At 39.1% G+C, this 23,066-nt stretch overlaps 1 protein-coding gene across 9 annotated transcripts in view; it reads right to left on the reverse strand.

The window, feature by feature from the left end:
- Window positions 1-23,066, reverse strand: part of AHCYL2 (adenosylhomocysteinase like 2) — a 198,520-nt gene that overhangs the window by 137,339 nt on the left and 38,115 nt on the right. For 2 of the 9 annotated variants that reach the window (XM_063448319.1, XM_063448317.1), the window contains exon 1: window positions 20,245-20,581. The exons of 5 other annotated variants lie outside the window; for them this stretch is intronic. In XM_063448319.1, coding sequence (XP_063304389.1) covers window positions 20,245-20,304 — 60 coding nt within the window. In that variant the 5' untranslated portion in view covers window positions 20,305-20,581. Of the gene's footprint in view, window positions 1-1,642; window positions 1,720-20,244; window positions 20,582-23,066 lie in introns of those variants that run through there. 2 more of the 9 variants (XM_063448320.1, XM_063448318.1) reach the window with 2 other exon arrangements.

Below are 23,066 nucleotides of genomic sequence, written 5' to 3' on the forward strand. Positions count from 1 at the left end.
TTTTCCTGGCACTATAGTGCTCCTTTAACTAGCCAAATCAGATGAAAACATTTATATTTAGCAAGCAGTTAAAACCCACTGAACAGTACACAAGAGAAGTCTTATCCAAGTAGTCAACTTACAGCATATCAGAAACAGTCTACATACTGAATAGGATTGTGTTTTTCTCCTTTAACTATACTGGATTAAAACCTAAACAATATATTTTTGGGGTGATTTCTCCACCAAGTACGGGCTTAAAAATAAGCCTAAACTAATCATTATATTTACAATTTACATGCAGTTAAACAAGATGAAAAGACAACATATTAAACCGTAATGTAATAAAATACTTGACTATAAGATTTATTTCATAACATGATCAAACTCCAGAAAAACATCTCACAGGCTCCCCTACATTAATATTTGACAGTGTTATTCTGTCGGATCAAGGTCAGCAAACAAAAATACATAAAAAGTGGAAAGATTTAATATTTCTAGCCAAATTTGTCATTTTGTGTGAGATCTAAACTCTGCTCCTTCCTGTAACAGCAGTGAGTCAAATGTGCAAACATAATATGGTTAGAATTTGCAATAAGATACCATCCAGTAAGAGAGTGCTCTACAGGTTCATGGTCAGTCTTGTCACAAATAAAATAAATCAGTATAGTAAACTTAAAGTTAGCGCTGTATATAGATTTTATGGAAGCTAGAGCTGTTCAAACTTTGTACAATAAGCCATTAAGTAGCAAGGACAAGTGTAAAAGTTTATTTGATCTTTTGCAACGCTAGGTTTTGAAGTTCTGAAACTATTAAAGTATATAATGTACTCCTATTGCTTCACACGCAAAAAAAAATGTCCCCGCTCTAGGCCTTCATCTGGGGGTACAGACATTTACTGCAACAATAAAACAATGTGAGGTGTAGTTATGGGGTTTGTTTGTAAGCGAAGGTAACAAGTGAATAAGAGGATAATGTGGGGTTAGGAGAAAAATAAGAACCACGTCGTTTTAAAAGGATTGTTTAAACAAATATGTGATTTTAGTCTTGAAGCAACGCAGGGGCTCTAAGAAGTTTTTACACCAGTTAGCACTGTGTATGGGATATCACAATTAGCCCAATACTGTATTTCAAGTATCAGAAAACAAAAAGGGTTCTTCAGAGACATATACATGTCCTAAGGATTATAAATAATGTTTTGATTTTTAACCATAGGCCTGTGTGTGTCTCAGCACAACACTTCCATATGTAAAGAGTTGTGTGTGTATATGTGTATTTAGCAACTGATGGATAGTTATCTCTCTATCAATTTCTATATAGATCAGTGTATATCCCTCATTTCAATGCTTTGTCAAACAAGAGATCTGTGCAAATATGCTTTGGAAGAAACCCTTACACTCCCTGCCAAGTAAATTAAAAAGTGGTGATATTGTCCAAGGCTCCTTATGTATACACACAGTCATACTCCGCCTGAAACATAAAACACACTGCACGCGCCATCAGGTTATGAGGACAAAAGGTTGAGAGTTAGATGTGTCCCATCAAGATAGACCATGTTCTAAGATTCAACAACATAGGCACTGATCGAATTAAAGAATGGTAAAATATTAGGAGATCCTTCTTTCAAGAACTATTCTCTAAGGATTACCAATGGCCCCCTTACCTGGCTGTTATGCTCCGAATTATCATTCACATTGTATTTCTTTTTGTTATTCAACATGTTGAGCGACAACCAGCTGTCAGACATCCTCAATAGCAAGGTACAGTCCAGCCACCCATTTATATACCTCGTACTGGTTGCAACCAGACTGCTAAGCTATGCCTTGGTTTGGTGATCACTGGCACCCACCCCCCCATAAGTTAATGAGGCATTTAGAAATTTATTGGTGCATAGCTTGTTTTAATAGCCAATTACACTAACCTGCCCTGACCTTTAAACTGTTAACAGCGGTCTCCAACACAGCCTGAAGAACATATGCTTATTTATGTACGAAAAGGCACTGCTGAATTCAACTAGTCAATTAAAAGCCAGTTAATACAACCTACTTTACACAATACTTAAACTTCTCTCACCACATCCAATTGCATTCTTACTTCATTTAAAGGTCAATTTACCCAATGATTCCATTGCTAAGTGTTCATTAAAGTTAATAGTTTCTAGTCAAGCAAATTTCGATGATTGGAGTTTAATTCAGGCATGTTTCTTGTCTGGCACATAACAGATTTATCAAATGGGAAAACACATCTACCAACATTTTAAAAGGATAAATAGGCACACTTGAATTTTAGGGGTGAGACCAGGGGTGGGCTGTTCGGAGAAATATTTCCTAACTTACTAACAATTTTGTCACAGAAATTAAAATTATGTGGCCAACAATGTATCTTATTAGTACACTGATTTATAAACACATTAATTGTAGTTTAAAAACACATTACTGTGAGTATTATTGCTGTGGAGTTCTGTTATACACTCAGACACACCAACAATATGGAGCTCCTGGAAAAGATGGACATTAGGACAGAAAATAGGGACTGTCTCTCCTAAATCAGGCACACTTAGAATGTATGAATACATATAAATGTGCTCCTCTATAAAATCGCACATTTTCATACAGGTAAAAATTTAAAAGCTTTATTGCCTTGTGGTACGGTTTTGTGGTAAAGTGTCCAAGACAGAAAAAAAAAATATTTAGAAATACTTAAACGTATATTAATCAAAAATTTCACAAGTAGAAGTATACACTCCTGTGTGGGGTCAACCCCTTAATTTTAAATCAATACTTAAGCGAACAAAAGGAGGAGCTTATCAGGGTACAGTAGTTTGTCCCTACTTATCAGGAGTCCTTAAAAAAGTGTGTATATGATAAAACGTAACATTTATTAGTTACTGTAGAATAAAATGAAACGAAATATATCGAAACACCCAAATTATGAATTATCACCTTGTGTAAATAAATGTAAACAAACAACCACTACGCATAAATTGTTAAAGAGAGCTAAATGCTCTCTAGATAAAATATTATCCAAAAAAGGAATAAAGACCAGAGGAGTATTGTCCTTATCGGATCTACCTTAGATATCTAGGATACTGGTATATCTAATGAGGCAGAAAGGGGAACGATCTACTAAGCTGTTGGATATAATAGAATATGACTGACAAAATTGGCTTTGTGTTACTACGCTGATTCTTGCCTGGCTGTGGGAGTATACTTGTCCCAAAATTATTTGGCAGTTTGCAAAGTGACAAAACATCTAGTTTTGATAACGTTTGCTTTGTGGCATGAGCGTTGAATCCCTAAGTGTACCTTAGTCTGTGCATTTGTAAAGCTACTACCAGATTCTAAGTCTAATCTTTAGCTAGACTATTTTCTGCCAGAGTGACTTAAATGGACACTATAGTCACCTGAACAACTTTAGTTAATGAAGCAGTTTTGGTGTATAAAACATGCCCCTGCAGCCTCACTGCTCAATCCTCTGCCATTTAGGAGTTAAATCCCTTTGTTTATGAACCCTAGTCACACCTCCCTGCATGTGACTTGCACAGCCTTCCATAAACACTTCCTGTAAAGAGAGCCCTATTTAGGCTTTCTTTATTGCAAGTTCTGTTTAATTAAGATTTTCTTATCCCCTGCTATGTTAATAGCTTGCTAGACACTGCAAGAGCCTCCTGTATGTGATTAAAGTTCAATTTAGAGATTGAGATACAATTATTTAAGGTAAATTGCATCTGTTTGAAAGTGAAACCAGTTTTTTTTTTCATGCAGGCTCTGCCAATCATAGCCAGGGGAGGTGTGGCTAGGGCTGCATAAACAGAAACAAAGTGATTTAACTCCTAAATGACAGTGAATTGAGCAGTGAAATTGCAGGGGAATGATCTATACACTAAAACTGCTTTATTTAGCTAAAGTAATTTAGGTCACTATAGTGTTCCTTTAATGGTCTGAACGATTTCCTGACAGCTATTCACTTGGCGTGTAGCTAGTAGCTAGCTTGGCGTGTTTTAAGAGCATATGGAACCTAGCCTGGTTACTGCTTGGTAGCACTCTAACTTCTATAATGCAATAGTTTGGATTATTGACTCCATATTTTGCAGTAAGTATGAAGACCCGTTTTATAGAAGCGTGTAAACCTCTGAAGCCTGTTTCCACGTGCAGCAGCTATAAGCCTCACGGCTCATCGGAAGGGCACTTCTACTTAACCTTATATAAATAAAGAGTGCACACATATGCAGGCTGGTTATCAATAACAGTGTATCAGCCACACATTACATTGACAAGTAACATTTTTAGCTACCATTGCTTTCCATTCTTCTCTACATGCCAACAACTACTGTACTGCTATTTACCCTCTTTTTCCTATTTTTGTCTTCCCTGCCACAGCTGTCCCCATCCCTTTTACTATAGTTGTGCTATCATATTTGTCAACAAATTTAATCTTGAATCCTTTCTTAATGACATTGTAGCGGATTGTATTAAGCCTGTCCTGTATAATTCGTGTAAAAATACATTTGTATAATTGTATCTATGTCTATAGGAAAAGTGTGTATAATTTTCGTATGAGGGTTCGGTAGTTTTCATACGAATGAAACTACTGAACCATTAGACCACCCCAGTGAGAAGTGTGCACCTCGTTAAGCGTTCACACTTTCTAAACCGCAGCCTAATTGATACCTTCTAAGTGCCTGTGTGGTCACCGTCCGGCATATGAACCACGCGCGGCGGCCATCTTACGCATAAAAATCTCAGCGGTGTTTGGTCGTCGAGTGTCTGGAACTCAAATCGGACACTCGAACAACCGAACACCGCTGAGACCTCCAGAGCTCCATAACTCTCTAACGGAGGGACTAGGCAGCCCCCCGTTAGGTAAAACAATGTACCGAACAAGGGAATAAAGGCAAATGTAATAGTAGCTGTGGATGGCAAGGATTACTATGTGATTTAACTGCCGAACGGAGACCGACCGCAGGGCCAAAACACATGGAGCCTTTTTCGGATACCACCTCGTGTGCGGTCGGTCAAACTTCACCCTCCACCTAACTCCTGAACCCCTGGTCCGATCTGGGTGAATTTTGGCTGTTAGTCACCCAGATCAGGGCTACCAGGGGGTACCCTAAGTATTAGGCTGCTTGTTTTAGGGTACATCCAGGTTTTGGGGAAAAGTACAGCACATTTAATGGGATTATGTGTCACCCTAAGGAGAGGAAATGTGTGGGAGGTAACTGTCACTTTATTGGCTACTGTCCTAATTATTGCAAATCCCTCCCTTGCATGTGTGAATTCAAAATTAGTTCTGCTCCTGATGCTGTGTGTCGTCCAGTCATTGGGATCTGTATGGGGAGATTTATGGATTACTTTATTTGCTGGAATTACTGCTTCATGGTGTGTTTACTACTTGTTCCTGAGCCTCACTGGGATCTATAGTGGAGTTAACCTGTGAAATATCAGGCCTCCACTACAGACATCAAGAACCTCCCATGGCACAGATTAAACATTAACCCAGATCTAGACTGTGCAGTTGAATTCTTTCAGTCTGAACTCCTACAAACACAAAGATGAAGCACCGCGGTTACAGAAGCAGTAGCTTAGTATCCAAGAGGTCAAAATACATAGTAAAAACAAAGAGAACGTTACCTGCGCTCTGGTCTCAATCCCAATGTACATTTATACAAAATGGAGGCTCTTTAGTTTTATTCCAATGGCCATTTGAAAATAAGCTCACCTGCCACGTCAAGGCAAGCCCCAAAAGGTGAGTCCTACAGCATGCCCTGCTGCGTAAGGGGAGAGTAAAAGGGGCACATATGTACTGGATCACAGCTGACCTCATCCAAATGTACCAGTTTCGGGGTTCATTGTGGTCAAACTTCAAACGTACTGGCTCTCTGAACGATCACTGTGCATATAGACAATGGTGAAATATATGCACAAAACAGACAAAATTGTCCAAGGCCCAATATATTTTTGTGAAAATCTGAATAACGTATCAAACCCGGGAAACCTTTGGATAGTCACAAATAAATTATAAACTCCCCCAATCCACTCCCAACACTCCACTGTCAAAGTGGATAACCAATCTCTGCAACTTCCCTTAGATGTAGCAAATGCCTTTAACTATTTTGTCGGATGCTCCACTACCCTGATTGTCAAGCTAATAAATGACACATCCAGAAACTACAAATGTGGATCAGTCCCCACTAAATTTGCAAAGACCCAATATAGACAAGTAAATTTTTAGACATGTACCTATTAGTGTCATTAACACCTTAATAAGCTAAAAAAATAAAGAAAAAAACAGTCTGGACCTGATCAAATCCCAGCAATGCTGTTGAAGCTCAGTGCGCCGGCAATTGCTAAACCGGTCACAACCCTAATTAACGAATCCTTGGTGTCTGCATACATACCCAAACTTTGGAAGACTGTGAGCGTAGTGCCTATCCATAAAAGCGGTGACACTACTTTGGTTTCTAACTATCATCCAATATCATTGCTCCCAATATTGTAAAAAATAGTAGAAAAATGCGTCCATACACAACTATGTGAGTATTACCAACAAACTAACCATCTGACCCCTGATCAATCAGGTTTTTTCCCGAATCACTCCACTACAACTGACTCTTAAAAGTTTGCAATGACATCCAAACTGGCATGGAACAAGGAGGCCTAACTGGAACTATTTTCCTTAATTTTGCAAAGGCCTTTGACACAGTAGACCACAACATTTTACTGTACAAAATCAAAAACTCAGGTATTGGTGATTGTTCGCTAACCTAGTTTCGATCATATGTATCAGATCGCTCACAAAATGTGTCCATTTCTGACAGTGACTCCCTCCCTCTCCAAGTCACGTGTGGTGTTCCCCAAGGTTCCATTGTCGGCCCCTACTGTTCACATTATTTATAAGTGATCTGCAAATCCTCAAATGTACACACTCCGTAATCTATGCAAGCAAATCCGATCTACCGCAGCTTGAGGCTGTGTTCCAAGACCAGTTTACAGAGGTAGAAAAGTGGATCGCAAAAACCAAACTCTTCCTAAACACTGACAAAACTGTCACAATGATCTTTGGAAGAGTACCTAAATTACACAATTCCCACCTATCCATCAAAATAAATTCAAATAGCACACTGACTGTAGTCCACTCTTTCAAATACTTGGGTATGTTGTTAGACTACAATCTATCTTTTGGTCTCCACATAGAAACACTTGCATTTAAACTTTATCCAAAACTAGGTGCCCTGTACAGAACCAAATCCTGCCTAAGCCCTACAGAAAAGGAAAAGATTGTACAGCAAATGCTGATGCCAATCATTGATTATGGGGATGTAGTATATGCACCTGCACCGCAATCCCACATTAATAAACTCAATACATTGTATAACTCGTTCTGCCGATTTGTGCTACAATGTAGTTACAGGACCCACCATTGTGACATGCTAAAAGAACTAAACTGGTTGTCGCTGATATCCAGACGCACCCTTCATCTTTCCAGCCTTGTGTTTAAGAGCTTTCCTGGGAATCTCCCACCCTACCTGAGCAGAATGCTCTCACTGGCTGTTCCCACCTCCTGTAACCTCTGATCCAATACCAGCACTTTAATCTACCCCAATACAAAAAGAAAGCAGTCCGATCCTCCTTTTCCTACAGAGCGCCGCAATTATGGAAGGACCTCCCGCACACTTTAAAATCTTCCAAAAGCCTAAAGTCCTTTAAGAGATCCCTCTCTACAGATCTCAAAACAGAATGCACGTGTCATGGTTGATTCTATATTTCCTACCTGTTCTATGTTAAATTTTGTATATATACTTGAAAACAAGAGAAAGCTCAATGTATCTTTCCTGGTAAAATATTTTATAAATAAACAACTTACATGTCTAACTTTCCATTATGAATAGCAACGGTAAGAGGCCAAATTTCGGCAGGTATGTGAAAGTGTGAGCAGAAGACTGTGGCTGGTAGGAATGTGGGTAGACATAAGTGATAGTTTTAAAGAGTTACTCCAATGTCCATGACTACTTCTGCTTTCAGAAGTGGTCATGGTGGTAGGAATCTGCATGTGTAGCATTTCAGCTTTCACAGAGATATTTGCAGAGTGTGGAGACCAGGGCCAGTGCTGCCATTAGGTGGCCACACTGGCCCTGGCGGCACAAAATACAGCAGACCTCTGCAGGCAGTCATTTTTGTGTAGCGTGGCCAAGCTGCGGACCGGGTTAGAGGAACTTCAGTAATCCCTTTCCCAGTCTGACAAAGTCCATGCACGAAGCGCCGAACTGCAGCCTGCAGTTTGTGCAGCACTGACCCAGTAAGCACCTCTAGTGGCCGTGTGAGGGACTGCCATTGGAGGTGTTTCTAGGCAGCAGTGTAAACACTGCCTTTTTTCTGATTAAGCAGTAGTGTTTTCGTGACTCTAGTGTCCCTTTAACCCCTTAAGGACAGAGCTTCAGAAGCTTGTCTTTCACTTAATGACAACGGCATTTTTTGCATTTTTTGCTATTTGCGTTCAACTGCAATTTGCATTTTACTAATTTATTGCACCGACACATATTATATACCGTTTTTTAAAGGACAGAAAGGGCTTTAATTTAATGTAACACATATATATATATAAATGCTTATTTATTATAAAAAAAATACAGAAATATGCAAAAAAATGAATTTTTGTGTGTTTTTTTTACAGTTTTTGCAATAATAATGTGTACATAATTAGTGCAGGTTAAGGAAAGTAATTAAAAATAAATTCATTTAGTTGTTCTGAATTACAGAACATATAATGTGTCTGGGATTTTAAGTTTTTTTTGGTAGTTACAGGTCACAAAGCACAAGGAGTAAAATAAACTTTTTATGTGGAGCGATTTTAGAATTTGGTATGTTTGTCTTGTAAGCCTAATAGCCATAAAAGAAAACAAAATTGCCACACAAAAGTATATATTTATATAAAGTAGACACCACAGGCTATTTACCTAAGGTTGTTTTGACACTTTCTACGTAGCCATTTTACCGCCAACCTCTGCTAAATATTGGAGTAAAATTGTGTTTTTTGGGGGTTTTCGCACACAAACTTATAACAAAGAACTTCTCATGTGTATTTTGTAAAGTTGGTGTGTGCTATTCCTGTACAAAGTTTTATTATGTGTTCAGTTACTTCTGCTGAGTACAACGGTACCCCCATTGTATGTCTTTGGCACTATTTCGTGAAGCTACAGTGCCATATAGGAGACCTGTCCTTTTCAGTATTCACAGTAGAATTTTGAGAGACGGATTTAATGAGCCTATGCTTCCATTTGGGGTATTATAACAGTTTGACTGTTCAAAAAAAACCCCACAAAGGCCTACCATTTGTAAAAGTAGACACTCCAGGGTATCTCATAAGGTGCATATTGTGCCTTAACATGCCCCCATTTTTTTACCATTACATGCCAAAGTATGTGGTAAAAAATAATTTTGTGCATTTTTTACATACGGATTGCATTTTTGCTGGGCATTTTGTATATTTCATGTGTGCCACTAAGTTCAAACCCCCCAAATTATGCTCAGCTAAGTCTTCTGAGTAAAAGGACACCCCCATTGTATGTCTACGGCACTATTTCGTGAAGCTACAGTGCCATACAGGAGACCTGTCCTTTTCAGTATTCACAGTAGAATTTTGAGAGACGGATTTAATGAGCCTATGCTTCCATTTGGGGTATTATAACAGTTTGACTGTTCAAAAAAAACCCACAAAGGCCTACCATTTGTAAAAGTAGACACTCCAGGGTATCTCATAAGGTGCATATTGTGCCTTAACATGCCCCCATTTTTTTACCATTACATGCCAAAGTATGTGGTAAAAAATAATTTTGTGCATTTTTTACATACGGATTGCATTTTTGCTGGGCATTTTGTATATTTCATGTGTGCCACTAAGTTCAAACCCCCCAAATTATGCTCAGCTAAGTCTTCTGAGTAAAAGGACACCCCCATTGTATGTCTACGGCACTATTTCGTGAAGCTACAGTGCCATACAGGAGACCTGTCCTTTTCAGTATTCACAGTAGAATTTTGAGAGACGGATTTAATGAGCCTATGCTTCCATTTGGGGTATTATAACAGTTTGACTGTTCAAAAAAAACCCACAAAGGCCTACCATTTGTAAAAGTAGACACTCCAGGGTATCTCATAAGGTGCATATTGTGCCTTAACATGCCCCCATTTTTTTACCATTACATGCCAAAGTATGTGGTAAAAAATAATTTTGTGCATTTTTTACATACGGATTGCATTTTTGCTGGGCATTTTGTATATTTCATGTGTGCCACTAAGTTCAAACCCCCCAAATTATGCTCAGCTAAGTCTTCTGAGTAAAAGGACACCCCCATTGTATGTCTATGGCACTATTTTGTGAAGCTACAGTGCCATATAGGAGACCAAGCCATATCAGTTTTGACCGAACTTTGAATTTTGACGCCGGGCCTATGTGCAATTTCCAAGCATCTTTGCAGGTTTTAAATTCAAACTACCCCACAAAGGCCTACCATTTCTTAAAGTAGACACCCCAGGGTATTTCAAAAGGCATATTTTGAACCTTGGTGTGGGATCATTTTTCCGCTAGCGTGTACCAGGTGTAGTGGTTATAAGCGTTTTTTTCTGCCTTTTTGACACACAAAGTGAGTTTGCACAGTATATTTTGCAAACCATATGTGTACTACCACTGTATAATACTTCATATTTTGCTCAGCTATGTCTGCTGAGTACAAAAATACCCCAGTATGTACCTTTGCCAGGTATATGTGGACATCGGAGGGGCACATTTGGGACACAGCCATTCCATTTTTTTTTCACATTTTGAATTTTTACGCTGTGCCCATGTCCCATTTTAGAGTATTTTACCAGGCTATATAATCCAAATACCCCATAAAGCCATACCATTTCTTAAAGAAGACATCCCAGGGTATTTCAAAAGGCATATTTTGAACCTTAGCGTGGGATCATTTTTCCGCTAGCTTGTACCAGGTGTAGTGGTAATAAGCGTTTTTTCTGCCTTTTTGACACACAAAGTGAGTTTGCACAGTATATTTTGCAAACCTTATGTGTACTACCACTGTATAATACTTCATATGTTGCTCAGCTATGTCTGCTGAGTACAAAAATACCCCAGTATGTACCTTTGCCAGGTATATGTGGACATCGGAGGGGCACATTTGGGACACAGCCATTCCATTTTTTTCAAACTTTAAATTTTTACGCTGTGCCCATGTCCCATTTTAGAGTATTTTACCAGGCTATATAAACCAAATACCCCATAAAGCCATACCATTTCTTAAAGAAGACATCCCAGGGTATTTCAAAAGGCATATTTTGAACCTTAGCGTGGGATCATTTTTCCGCTAGCTTGTACCAGGTGTAGTGGTAATGAGCGTTATTAAATGTATTTTTTTACTTTTTAAAACTTTTTTTACTTTTTAAAACTATTTTTTAAACTTTTGTTTTGATTATTCATTTTTTTAAAGTTTCCTAAACTTTCGTAAAACTTTTTTTTACAGATTTAACATTTTTCTAAGCTTTTTTTTTACGTTAACCCCTAACTAGCAGTAAGCAGCACTAACAGTAAATTCCCCATTTTCCCATAACTCCCACCCACCCCAGCTAGCAAAATATTTAATTATACAATATTTAAATTAGTTAATTAAATAAATTTAACCCCTGAGGGTTAAAAAATAAATAAAAGTTAATCGTCAGGGGTTAAAAAAAAAATTAGAACAGTATAATACTGTGATCTGTATTTTGATCACTGTAGGCAGTGATCGACTGGCAGGGAAGGGGTTAATTTTTATTTGGACTGGGTAAAGGGTTTATTTTTTAAAAATTTTTACTTAAACGTTAAAACTTTTTTTTAACTTAATTTTTGAACTTTTTAAAGCTTATTTTTAAACTTTTTTTAACGTTAACCCCTAGTTAGCGTAATACTAAATCCCCCAATTCCCCACCACTAACTTCCACCCTCCCCAGCTAGCTAAATTTATAATTTTAAAATATTTAAATTAATTAATAAAATAAATTGAACCCCTGAGCGTTAAAAAAAAAATAAAAATTAACCCTCAGGGGTTAAAAAAAAAAAATCAGATCTTGGTAAAATGCAATCCCTGCCAATTGATCACTGTAGTCAGTGATCAATTGGCAGGGAAGGGGTTAATTTTTTATTAAAATGGGTAAAGGGGGGGTAAAGGGGGGTGGGATTTTAATTTTACTATTTTTTTTTCCACCAGGGGGCAGGATCACTGAAGATCCGTCTCCCTGCACTTCACACAGAACCAGGAAGTGCAGGGAGGCGGAGGAGAGTATAGAGAGCACATGTGCCCGCTCAGACATGCTGTCAGAGCGGGCACATGTACTGGGGCAGCCCGATCCGGTGCTCCCGGTCTGCCTCTAATGCAGAGGCAGACCGGAGCACCATTAACCCCACGATCGCAGCGATCTGGGGTTAATTTTAACGGGTGACGGACGAGGTCCGTCACTCGTCATTAACGCATTCCCCTGAGTGACGGACCTCGTCCGTCACTCGTCGTTAAGGGGTTAAAGATATACTACAGACACCAAAACAACTTTAGCATAATAAAGCAGTTTTGGTGTATAGATCATGCCCCTGTAGTCTCGCTGCTCAAATCTATGCTATTTGATAGTTAAACACTGGTCACAGCTCCCCTGCATGTGATTCACACAGCCTTCCTAAACACATTCAGTATAGAGTGATCTAATGTTTAAACTTCCTTTATTACACAGTTTGTTTACATTATCATTTCTGATCTCCTGCTCTGTTAATAGGCTGCTAGAGCCTCCTGTGTGTTCTTAAATTTCAATTTACAGAGCAGGAGAAAAGAAACGTCCCAAGTAAGTTAAGATCCAACTGAAATGAAAATAAATAATTTGGCGGTGTGAGTCACAGCTAGGGGAAATGTGGCTAGAGCTGCATGGACATAAACGTAAGTGAGACTGCCTTTTCAGTGTAAAGGTGGTGTTTAGATTGCCCACTATGGACACCTCCTGTGGTCACTCCTCAGATTGCTACTAGAGGTGCTTCCTGAGGGAGATGCTGTACTTTCCTCAGAGAAGCACAAGGAGGCAGATCGTGGGTGGGCGCTGGAAATAAGGCAAGTCTTATTACCTTTTAAGTGGGGCAAATCAACTTAATGATGATTTTAACACTATGGTGTTCATGCCCCTATAGTGTTCCTTTAAATCCTCTGTGTCCACCCTTCACTCCCTCCCATCCTGACTTAGTGTGTGTGCATGCACTCTGAGCAGTGAAAACGGTCCAATCAATTCCTTCTCTATCATATGCATTTAACTGAACTGTAGAGGGGAAAGGAGTGATGAGGCATGATGTTGGACGGAGTGAAAAGGTGCAAGGAGAGCTTTGTCTGGCGTTGGATTTAAGGTAAGTTTCGGAGGTTAAAAAAAATAAAAAAAATTGTAAGCTAAAAATATATATATTTTTTAAAACTGTCCCAGAATAAGGCTACTGGCTGCCCTGCTTTGACCTCATCTTCAAAAATACTTAGTTTATGAGCAAGTAAAAACAAATATATTACAGACTCTCACACAAACCGCTAAAAAATAAAATTAAAAAAAGGCTCTATGGAGTCTGTAAGTGACTTTTAAAGATCAGAATAGTGTATTATAGCTGCGTTAGTATTTTAACAATATGTAGGCACAGTAAGATTTCATTCAATTCCCTTTCTACCTCAGTTTGAGAGTTAAAAGTTTCACAGATTTGCAAGTAGTTACACAATCCCAGAGGAAACTTACAGAAATCTATAAAAGAGATAAATTGCAGCTACCTGCCTTAATCTGTTTTACAGCAATCGATTTGGAATTTCAGATGATTACAGTTTAGTTATTCATTTACAAAGGATACACTTCACTTTTGTATTAAAAACGAAAACAACTATTTTAACACATGCAACGAGGCAAATCATCTAATGTACACACATTTAGATATATAAATTACCATTAAAGCTAGTTCTACTGAACCTGCAATAATAGCTCACACACTGGCTGCTTGCAGTGTCCATTACAACACTCAGACATTTGGTGTGGTTTGAAAAGCTTCAAAGACAGGGAGAAAATACATAGCAATTTGAAAATATCAATGGTTGCGTTTCAATAATGGTTTGAAAAAAGAAAAGCCGTTTAAGCAGGACATTACCATAAATCCTCTTAAATTTCAGACTGCATCAGAGCATGTGAATCATTGTACATAATAGTGATTCTTAAAGGGACAGTCTACGTATCAAAACTGGTTCATCGTAAAAAAAGTGATTTGGGAGATTGATGCTGCCCCTGCATCCTTGTACTCGTAGACCATGTCGTTTACGACACACAGAACAGTTTGCAATTTGCATGCTTAACAGCGGCTATCAGACTGACAATCGGGACTTTGGACTAGAATATATTTCATAACTGAATATATTAGGTTTTCAGTGTCCCCATGCAAAGTATGCCAGATCCTGTGGCAGTACAATATGCTAGATTTAATGAATCATTCAATTGGCAGGCTGAAAACGGATCAAGCTACAATATCCTAAACAGAATAAGCAACACAAACAAAAAATTTAGATTAAGTGTATAAATATACACAGTTCTAATTTATTTGATTTGTTTAGCATTACATAGCATGTTAGTCTATTCTTCAACAAGGAGAAAAAAAAAATTTAAAAACAAAATCAACAAAACACTTTTAGTCTGTTTCTGCTTGAAACGCTGTACATTCTTACTTCTACAACCACTTCAAATCACTGAAGTGGTCATGGAGGTTGAGGTAACGCTTTAATCGAACTAGTACTGGTCAATGAAAATAAATAAAACCACCAACAGACCTCCCCCCCCCCCCACCCCCTTTTTGCAAGGTAGAAGGTAAAATAAAATGTATATTCCTATCTTTATGTATATCTCCAGACAAAGACAGATCTCCATCTATTCCACTCGACTCTGGTTTGCTAAGACCATACGTATTTTGAAGGTATGAAACCGTCCCAGAGAACATATTCGAGATGCCCGGCACAGGTACATGTAAAGTTTCACAAACGCACATTCTCTCTTCATTACGTGTGGTTTTTCATTGGATAAGCTGTGATTGCAAACAAAACGGATTTAAAGACTGGCAATCCAGTCACCAGTTTAAGCCAGATGATACACTGAAAATAACTGTTAAGTCAGATTTTAAAGGGACATGTCAGAAAGCCAAGGTGCAAGACAGCAGTTGACAGCATGATACAAAGCCAACTTTTTTTTTTTTTGCATGATATGCATTTTCTTTGCAAATACAGCTTCACATTTAACATTTTATAATGGATCTCGATATGAAGAATACATCTTGCACCCATATTCATGCATGCTTATTATTCCTTCTGTTTAAGTTAATGGAAAGTCAGGGAGATAAGCATTCACTCATAGGAATCTTTTATTATATTTTAATGAATTACTTGTATAAAATATTATAAAACTAGTGAAATATAGGCACGGGAGTATCCATTTAAAAGGATCCAAATAACAAGTCAGTAGTTATATGGTTTCATATCCTACTGATTAACGAAACACTCCAACCACCATAAACCGCCCTGTGAACTTTTATCCATTTTACTACACCTACAAAAATGTATGCTAGAAAGGCATTCTTGAACAGAAGACATTTTTTCATGGTGCTTTCATGTTATCAGTGACAGAAAGTGCTTTTTTTCTATTAAAAGTGAACTGTAACTTAAATTAAATTTTCCTATACCTTGTTTTATCAGTTTTCATATGATATGATCCATTTTATTTTAAATTTATCTTAAAGGAACACTATAGTGATACTAATTTCAAGATTACTATTAGGCCCCTGATACCTTTGTTCGGCCTTTAAAAAGGTGAGATTACACGCCCTATCTCCTGCGCCGCATGGGTCTCCTCGCAGCTGGCCTTGCCCCCGCTCCACCTCCTTGGCTGAGATATTGTGCACACCCAGCAAAATGCCGTGCTATAACATTCAGCATCTTCTCATACCGACGCATTAAACCAATACATCTCTGTATGGGGAGCATGTAAAAGCTGAATGTCAGGGCTGCACACTGTGCAACACTGCCCTAGGTAGCACCTCTAGTGGCGGTCTTAGTGACTACATTGCTCTCTAGGGACATCTTTAATGGCAAACACTGCCTTTTCTCTAAAAAGGCAGTATTTACATTAAAAAAGGGTGCAGGGACATACTATACAAACCAGAACCAAGCTGCAGTTGTGTTGGTGACTACAGTGTCCCTAGCAAATTACATCATAATCTTGTTCAGACAAGGCAAAACCAGGGCAGACAATTTCTACACGTCTCCGTATGCTTTTCTCTACAGCTACTTTGTTACTCCAGGTGTTGTGTCCTACATCTCTGGTAATGATTTGCCACCACGATGGCTGTAAGGCATTATGGAAGATGTAGTCCACAACATCTGGAGTACCTAAAGGTTGTCTACTTTGGCACTCTATTTGCGGAGGACTGCATTACCCCTGAAGCTTTGCCAGCATTAAAGGCTGTAAGAGCATTATGAGAGATGAAGTCCACAATAGGTGGAGTGTCGAAGTGCCTGCTGGGTCTAGGCTGAATGTCAAGAGCAAAGGACAGAGTTTGTAACAATAACCAACAGGGAGAGAAGGAGGATACTTCTAATTTAATTCTATTTTCAGCAAACATAAGGATTACAAATATTTCCAGATGATTCCCAATTTGGTTATACCCCTTAGCAATGTCTAAAAATACTAAATTCTGTTATGTAGTACCCTAGTACAGGTATGTCAACTAAAAGAGTTTTACAGAAGACAATTCCAATTAAGGTGATGTGGTGATTCTCAAGTAGCAATGTACACAGAGCTTCTGGCAGGTTGTGGGGATTTAATCAATGTAAACCTTTTACTACAGCAGTGTGCAGAGTTTCAGGAAGTCTTTGCTTATGAAGAGGGAGTACCGTTGGTGGTCTGCTGTTCCTTTAGTGCTCACAAGATGAGGAAACTCCCCAAATAAATAAGAAGAGCCACACTTGTCCCTTTACATTGTCTGTCATTACTGGCAACAGGTCTGGTAGGTAGTGTGCCCTCTGCCTAATCCCTCTGAATGGCAAGGTATCATCCGCTCTGTGAAAACATTTCTAAATGCTGTCTTTACAAAGTCGCATTTTGGCTCACAGGCCAACAAGCTCTCAGACTATCACAACAGCCCCTGAATAACTAGAGATCACACTGTTATAGGAAAGCAAGAGCACCCACAATACTTTCTTAAACAACAGGACTAACCTTTAACAAGACATTCAACTTAAGCCTCAAAACAACACATAGGACATAACAGGAAAGTGTGTATTGATCAATAAGAACAGACTCTACAAAATGTCGGAGAAAGGTAAGGAAATGTAAACCCAAAATAATTGCTTGCCCTAGCTATTATATGCAAATATACAAATTCCCCAGGTAAACATTCACACACTGGCCAACAGCATTCACATAATTATTGTCAGAGATACATTATAAGAGTATTCCTAAGAATCAAAGTAACATGAGCATCTGGTAAACCGATTGTCATACTTCAGGCCATGAAATGTGTTTTTGCCAATGATTGCATCCAAAATAGAACACAAGTATTTATTATGGAGGACATCGCACCTCTGATGATTCTATAACATTTTCATTAATTAAGAACTCTATCACTCAACAATAATTTTCAGGCAACAAGAACAAAAATGGTCAAAAGTATTTATTTATATAAAAAAAACTTTTTAAAGACATGCTATCTGTAGTCCAATGTGTGTTTTTTTTTACAGCTGAACCCTCCCCCCCCCCCCCCCCCCCAAAAAAAAAACAACAACTGTATTGTGTAGAAAAGCACACCTGTGTCCTGAACCCACTACAAACAGCAGTATGCTTTTAAAAATAAAATGTGCAATCTGTACTATTATCAAGCTAAAGAACTGGATTAATTGCAGCCTTCGCACAGTCTATGTAAACTGTGACAACATTGGCAGGAAGAGCATACTTGTGTAGGAGAATTGTTACAATTATTGTAACAAGCCTATACTGTACTGTACACCCTCTAGAAAGCCTTTACTCTGCTGGATTAGAATCCTGGAGCCTGAATGACACCTGATTCAAAAGGAATGATCTGACACTAAACAAGGTTGACGGGAATTATAGGGGGAACTATATATCTATTATTGGGTAAGATAACGAACGACTTGAATCTTCTATTTTAGATGAGTTCAGTCTCCTATAAAAGGAATGGGCATTGATCTCCATAAATACACCAAGAGAGGAATAAATATTGTATGCAAAGCTGATATCTGCCTATATAGTAATTCACCCTACCTCGGTTTAAGAAAATCGAATGGAAAAAAAGAAAAATTTAAAAAAAAAAAAAAAAAAGAGAAAAATAAAATTAAAACGTAGAAATCCACATTTCTTTATCCTGCAACTCTGTCGTCTCATTATGGCTCCCTTTCAACCACTGTTAAAAGCTCTGTCCTTTGCAAAGGGCAGTCAGAATCAAGTGTATAAATAAGTGGAGAAATTAAAAACGCTTTCATTTTTCCCTCATCGTTTGTAATGTGTGCCTGGACTGAACTGGACTGTGGTGCTATTTGCTAAATATTTCATAATGCAAAGGAAAATGAAGCATCTCATGAAAAAAGTTATAGACAATATTCAATGTTTTATTCACGGTTGTAATTTCCAGAAGTGACAGTTTTCTTTAACAATCTCCTAGACATGCAGACCTCAAGGTAGATAAAAGCATATGACTAAAGTATAAGCTTTCAGCGTTTTCCCTAGTTTTTAAGCAATCTAAATATAATCCAGGATAAGCATGTGTTCAATACCGGCCACCAAATAATTACATTTCAGACACACACAATGTATCACCAGTTCCCTATGATTGGACACTCAGAATAACTGAGGAAATGTGTTCCGGTCTCTAGGTGTACAAGTCATTAATAACTTATCTGGTGTTGCTGCTGTAAATCACAAAATCCAATAAAAAAAATAACTGGCAATAATTAAAAGAATTATTGGTAAATAAGGCAGAATTAGTCCTTATGAAGGATCTCAACACTTGCCCCAGTTGACGAAGCCAGCAAACCTGTGTAGTCTACAAAAGGGCAGTGAATTTGTGCAGTCTCAAGCTAGAGTTGAAGATATAACTAAAATATGAGAAAAAAACAATTAAAATATACAATAGTAATTGTTGTGCCCATAAATCAACTTGTACATATGGGGGGAGGGGGCGTTACTTTTTAATACGATGCCCTCTGTTGTGTTAAACAATTATTTTGTAGGTTGGCATCTAGGCACCAACATGGCTTCTAAATTCTTTAAATTGTACACCGCCAAATGCTTAAAAGCTTGCCTTCTATTATACTGAGATGACAGTCCTTATTATATTCTGAAGACTATGTATAGTCATACCTGCCTGTACACTCTATATCTATGCCCTTTGTCTTTCACATTCCATTGCAAGTTCTCCAACTCTCCTAAGAACCCTCCTAATCCACTTTACTCTGTTTTGATCTGAAGTATTTTTTTTCCACTGCTAAGGAACACTGGAAAAAAAGGGTTTTGAATAGTTTGCATTTTTGCATCAGACCTTACTGATAGAGGAAAACCGGTGCTAAATAAGTAAATAAAAGTAACAGTAATGACTGGGGCCATTATTTACCAAAGTGTGATTTGTAGGGGAACTGATTAAGTTGAAGTTCAGACAACAAATATACATATATATTTACAATACAAAGAATACAAAGCGCATTTTAAATGATTCGAAATAATTAGTTTGCAGGCATTCGTAAAAACGTAAAAATAAACCCCCCCCCCACACAAAAAAAAACAGCATTTGCTGCCGAACAATCCTTGCGGTTGCAACCAACAAAATGAACCTGCAGAATATCTAAATTCAAAGTAAACGTGTCATGTAGCACACATGCTTCTCTGCCTTTGTTTGATTGTTAATTGGTTCACCCATAGCTTAAAATATTAAAATTACGCCTGTCGTTCATAAACACATTTTGTAGGTAAAGTATTATAAAGAAGAATCACCAGGCCGCAAAACAAGATTATATATAATCAATGAGCCACAAAATACTTGTTTTTAGATTTTGGTACAAACTGGCGCACCATGGTGGATGAGCTATATGCAAGCTGTAATTGGTATTAAGTGTGCTGACTCAGTATTGTGTTCTCACATACACTAATGTATGCATCTCATCTGTAAGACAGTAGAAGGCCCTCTTCTTACCATCCAGTCTGGCATGTTAAAGGCAGTGGTGGTGTCTGGGGTGCTCTCCGTTCTCTCCATCTCTTCACCTGTTAAAAAAAACGCTCTGCCTCAAGCCGGGAGAAGTTATTCAATAGAGCAGTGAGAGCTCTTTGTTCTGTGCAGCTCTGCCAAGTCCAGGGCCAGTCAAGGAGCTTATAATGGGATTTCAGGCTCCCCCTGCTCTCAATCTGTGCACAAAAAAATGCACTATTCAAGTGCTTTCCAAGTCAGTGGCTCTAAGAGCTAGTCTTTCAATTGCATATAGGACTGCAATTTAGGGAGATATGGAATCATGCAGGCTCCTCCTTGCAAAAAAAATATTGTATCTAACATTTCCCCTTACTCTATTGGTAGTACGTGCCCTTTGTAATGTCAATATCTTAGAACAATGACTCATTGAAATCAGGCTACTTATGTCAGTAAAGTTTAATCAAGGTCAAGATAGAACCTCCGAGCAGTCGTTTATATTGCTGCCCATCTGCCCCTCCCCCTGTTCCCAGGCTGATGATCTTGAGAATACCTTTGATGTCTATCATAATCAAACAGGCCTAGTAAACCTTTCTAATGGCCTTGGTTATATGCCATGAGTGGCAAACCTCTTCTAGGATTGCAGAGCAGCACTAAATGCTTTAAGTTGAAATAACACTAGTAGAGTAGCACTGTACGCGTTCATTTTAAATCACAGTAACACAGCAGCACTGAATGTTAGGTGTTTTCATCACAATGTAACAGCAGCACTGGATGCTTTCAATTTAAATCACAGTAGAGTGAAACTATAAAACCACTAAATGGAGACAGAATGTACAGTAACTTATGCTCTTTGCACACATTAGAGTACAAGGAGGCCCAATGCTCATCTCCCTGTATGCAGTATCTAAAACTGCAGCAGTTTGCGCGCACACACACACACACACACACACACACACACACACACACACACACACACAGGCAAAACTAATTTAAAGTGGCAGTTCAAGCAACACAAGTCATACTGCCCACTGTTGTGGTCATGCGTTTAGAGTCATAGTAGGGTATGGGCGCAGTGCCCTGGTTTTGTCAGACCATTCAAGTGGCCTGACCAAGACAGGTGGTAATCCAGACACTAGTGATCAGCCTGTCACTTGCTTATGCAGAATCTGCACTTGTGCAATAGTAAACACATTCACATTTGTAATGGCAATTACGGTATGTGTTTTGCCAACTTTGATCTTTCTATGACTATATGGAACCCCATTTAGAAAGGTAATATCATAGAAAAGGGAATCTATGGCAATTTTTAAAAAATAGTAAACAACAGGACTTTGGAAAATGCAATACTGTAAAGTGTAACTGTTGGGTACTTTGTCTGACCATTTGTGCTAGCTTAACCGTTGATCACTCGATGTGCATCATATGCCAGGCTGTTCTGTCAAAGCACCTCCTCTGCAGATTCCTGGAGCAGTACACCTAAATCATGGCCAAAGAGTGGAATCCTTCCTTTAACATTGCTGCATAGTTACTATAATCCTCATTTATAACAAAGGCAATAAAGTAAAAAGATAAAATTTACTAAATCTAGTTTAAAATAAGAATGAAGACGGGGGGGCGGGGCCGGACCGCCGAGCTGGCTGGTCGCATGCAGGACCAGCTCCTGCAGCATAAGCTTAAACGCAGATTTACAACCACTAATTTGGGCACAAAACCTACCGGCACCGGTGGCCCTCGCCGGGCAGAGAGCCCTAGGATCCAGGGTGAGGCTGGCCCAACAGGCTACAGTCCCCTGGAGGAGGAATCCTACCCGACGTTCTACAGGCCTACTCCGGAGGCGGGCGGGGCGGACGGCCGCTGCCTTGCCGCTGCCTGTTCGGGGCTCAAAGTCGGGCCCGCTGGGATACCGGTCCCGTTACCCCCCCCTCTGGACCGGGGGGGTGATCCCGGTCTACGCCCTCGAGACCTGATCGCCTACAAGTACTTCAGGCGAAGCAGCAGGACCGCTAGGACCCACGCTCCAGGCAGTGACTCCAAAATGGCGGAGGCCATGCGGGATGGCGCTGAGCTGCTTAACCACTGCAGCAGTATATAGAGCGGAATGCATACATTGCAGGTACAGACCCATACAGCAACCATCCAACTGCAAACTCCCTTGAACCCTGGGAAGCCTCCCACCCTCACTGAGACAGGACCCTCAGACAGCCCCCACAAGATCCCGGTATACCCTCATTACAGAGAACCGAATCGCCCCACAGGGACTTCTGTGCCCCACAACCACCGCTGCACTAAGGGGCTTACCTGACAAGTGGAGAAGCTAAAATCGATCATCCACACCCCTGTTGTCGGAGAAAAGCTCACAGGCGGAAGGGGCATAGCAGAGGGCTTGACAAGCACTCAGCAACCAGCCACAGACCATGCTCCCTGACACCAAAGATCAGCAGCTGCAGGGGACACCTCTTATTCATCTAAAGCAGGACTTTTTAAATCTGACACTATCTTGCCTCCATCTTTTCCACTGGAACTATGTACCACCACCACATGAGATCCGATGCCTGGAGATATCCTCCATCAACATACTCACCTATGGTCCACACTGTACACACGGGCACACAGCTTGTTAACCTAACCAGTCTTTTTTTCTGATGTGTTTTTTTTTTTTTTTTTTTATATATGTGTTTTTGTTTCTTTAGATAACTGTTATTTACTGGATACCTAAAGTATGGTAGATTAACCCGACAAACGCAGGATTTACATAAACTCACTTAATCTCTCGTACCAATGTGACTTAACTAGCGACAGACACAATGCTTGACACATGACTGGTTAGACAG

This window comes from Pelobates fuscus, chromosome 3, assembly GCF_036172605.1.
Source record: "Pelobates fuscus isolate aPelFus1 chromosome 3, aPelFus1.pri, whole genome shotgun sequence".
In the NCBI taxonomy this organism is placed as follows: Eukaryota; Metazoa; Chordata; class Amphibia; order Anura; family Pelobatidae; genus Pelobates; species Pelobates fuscus.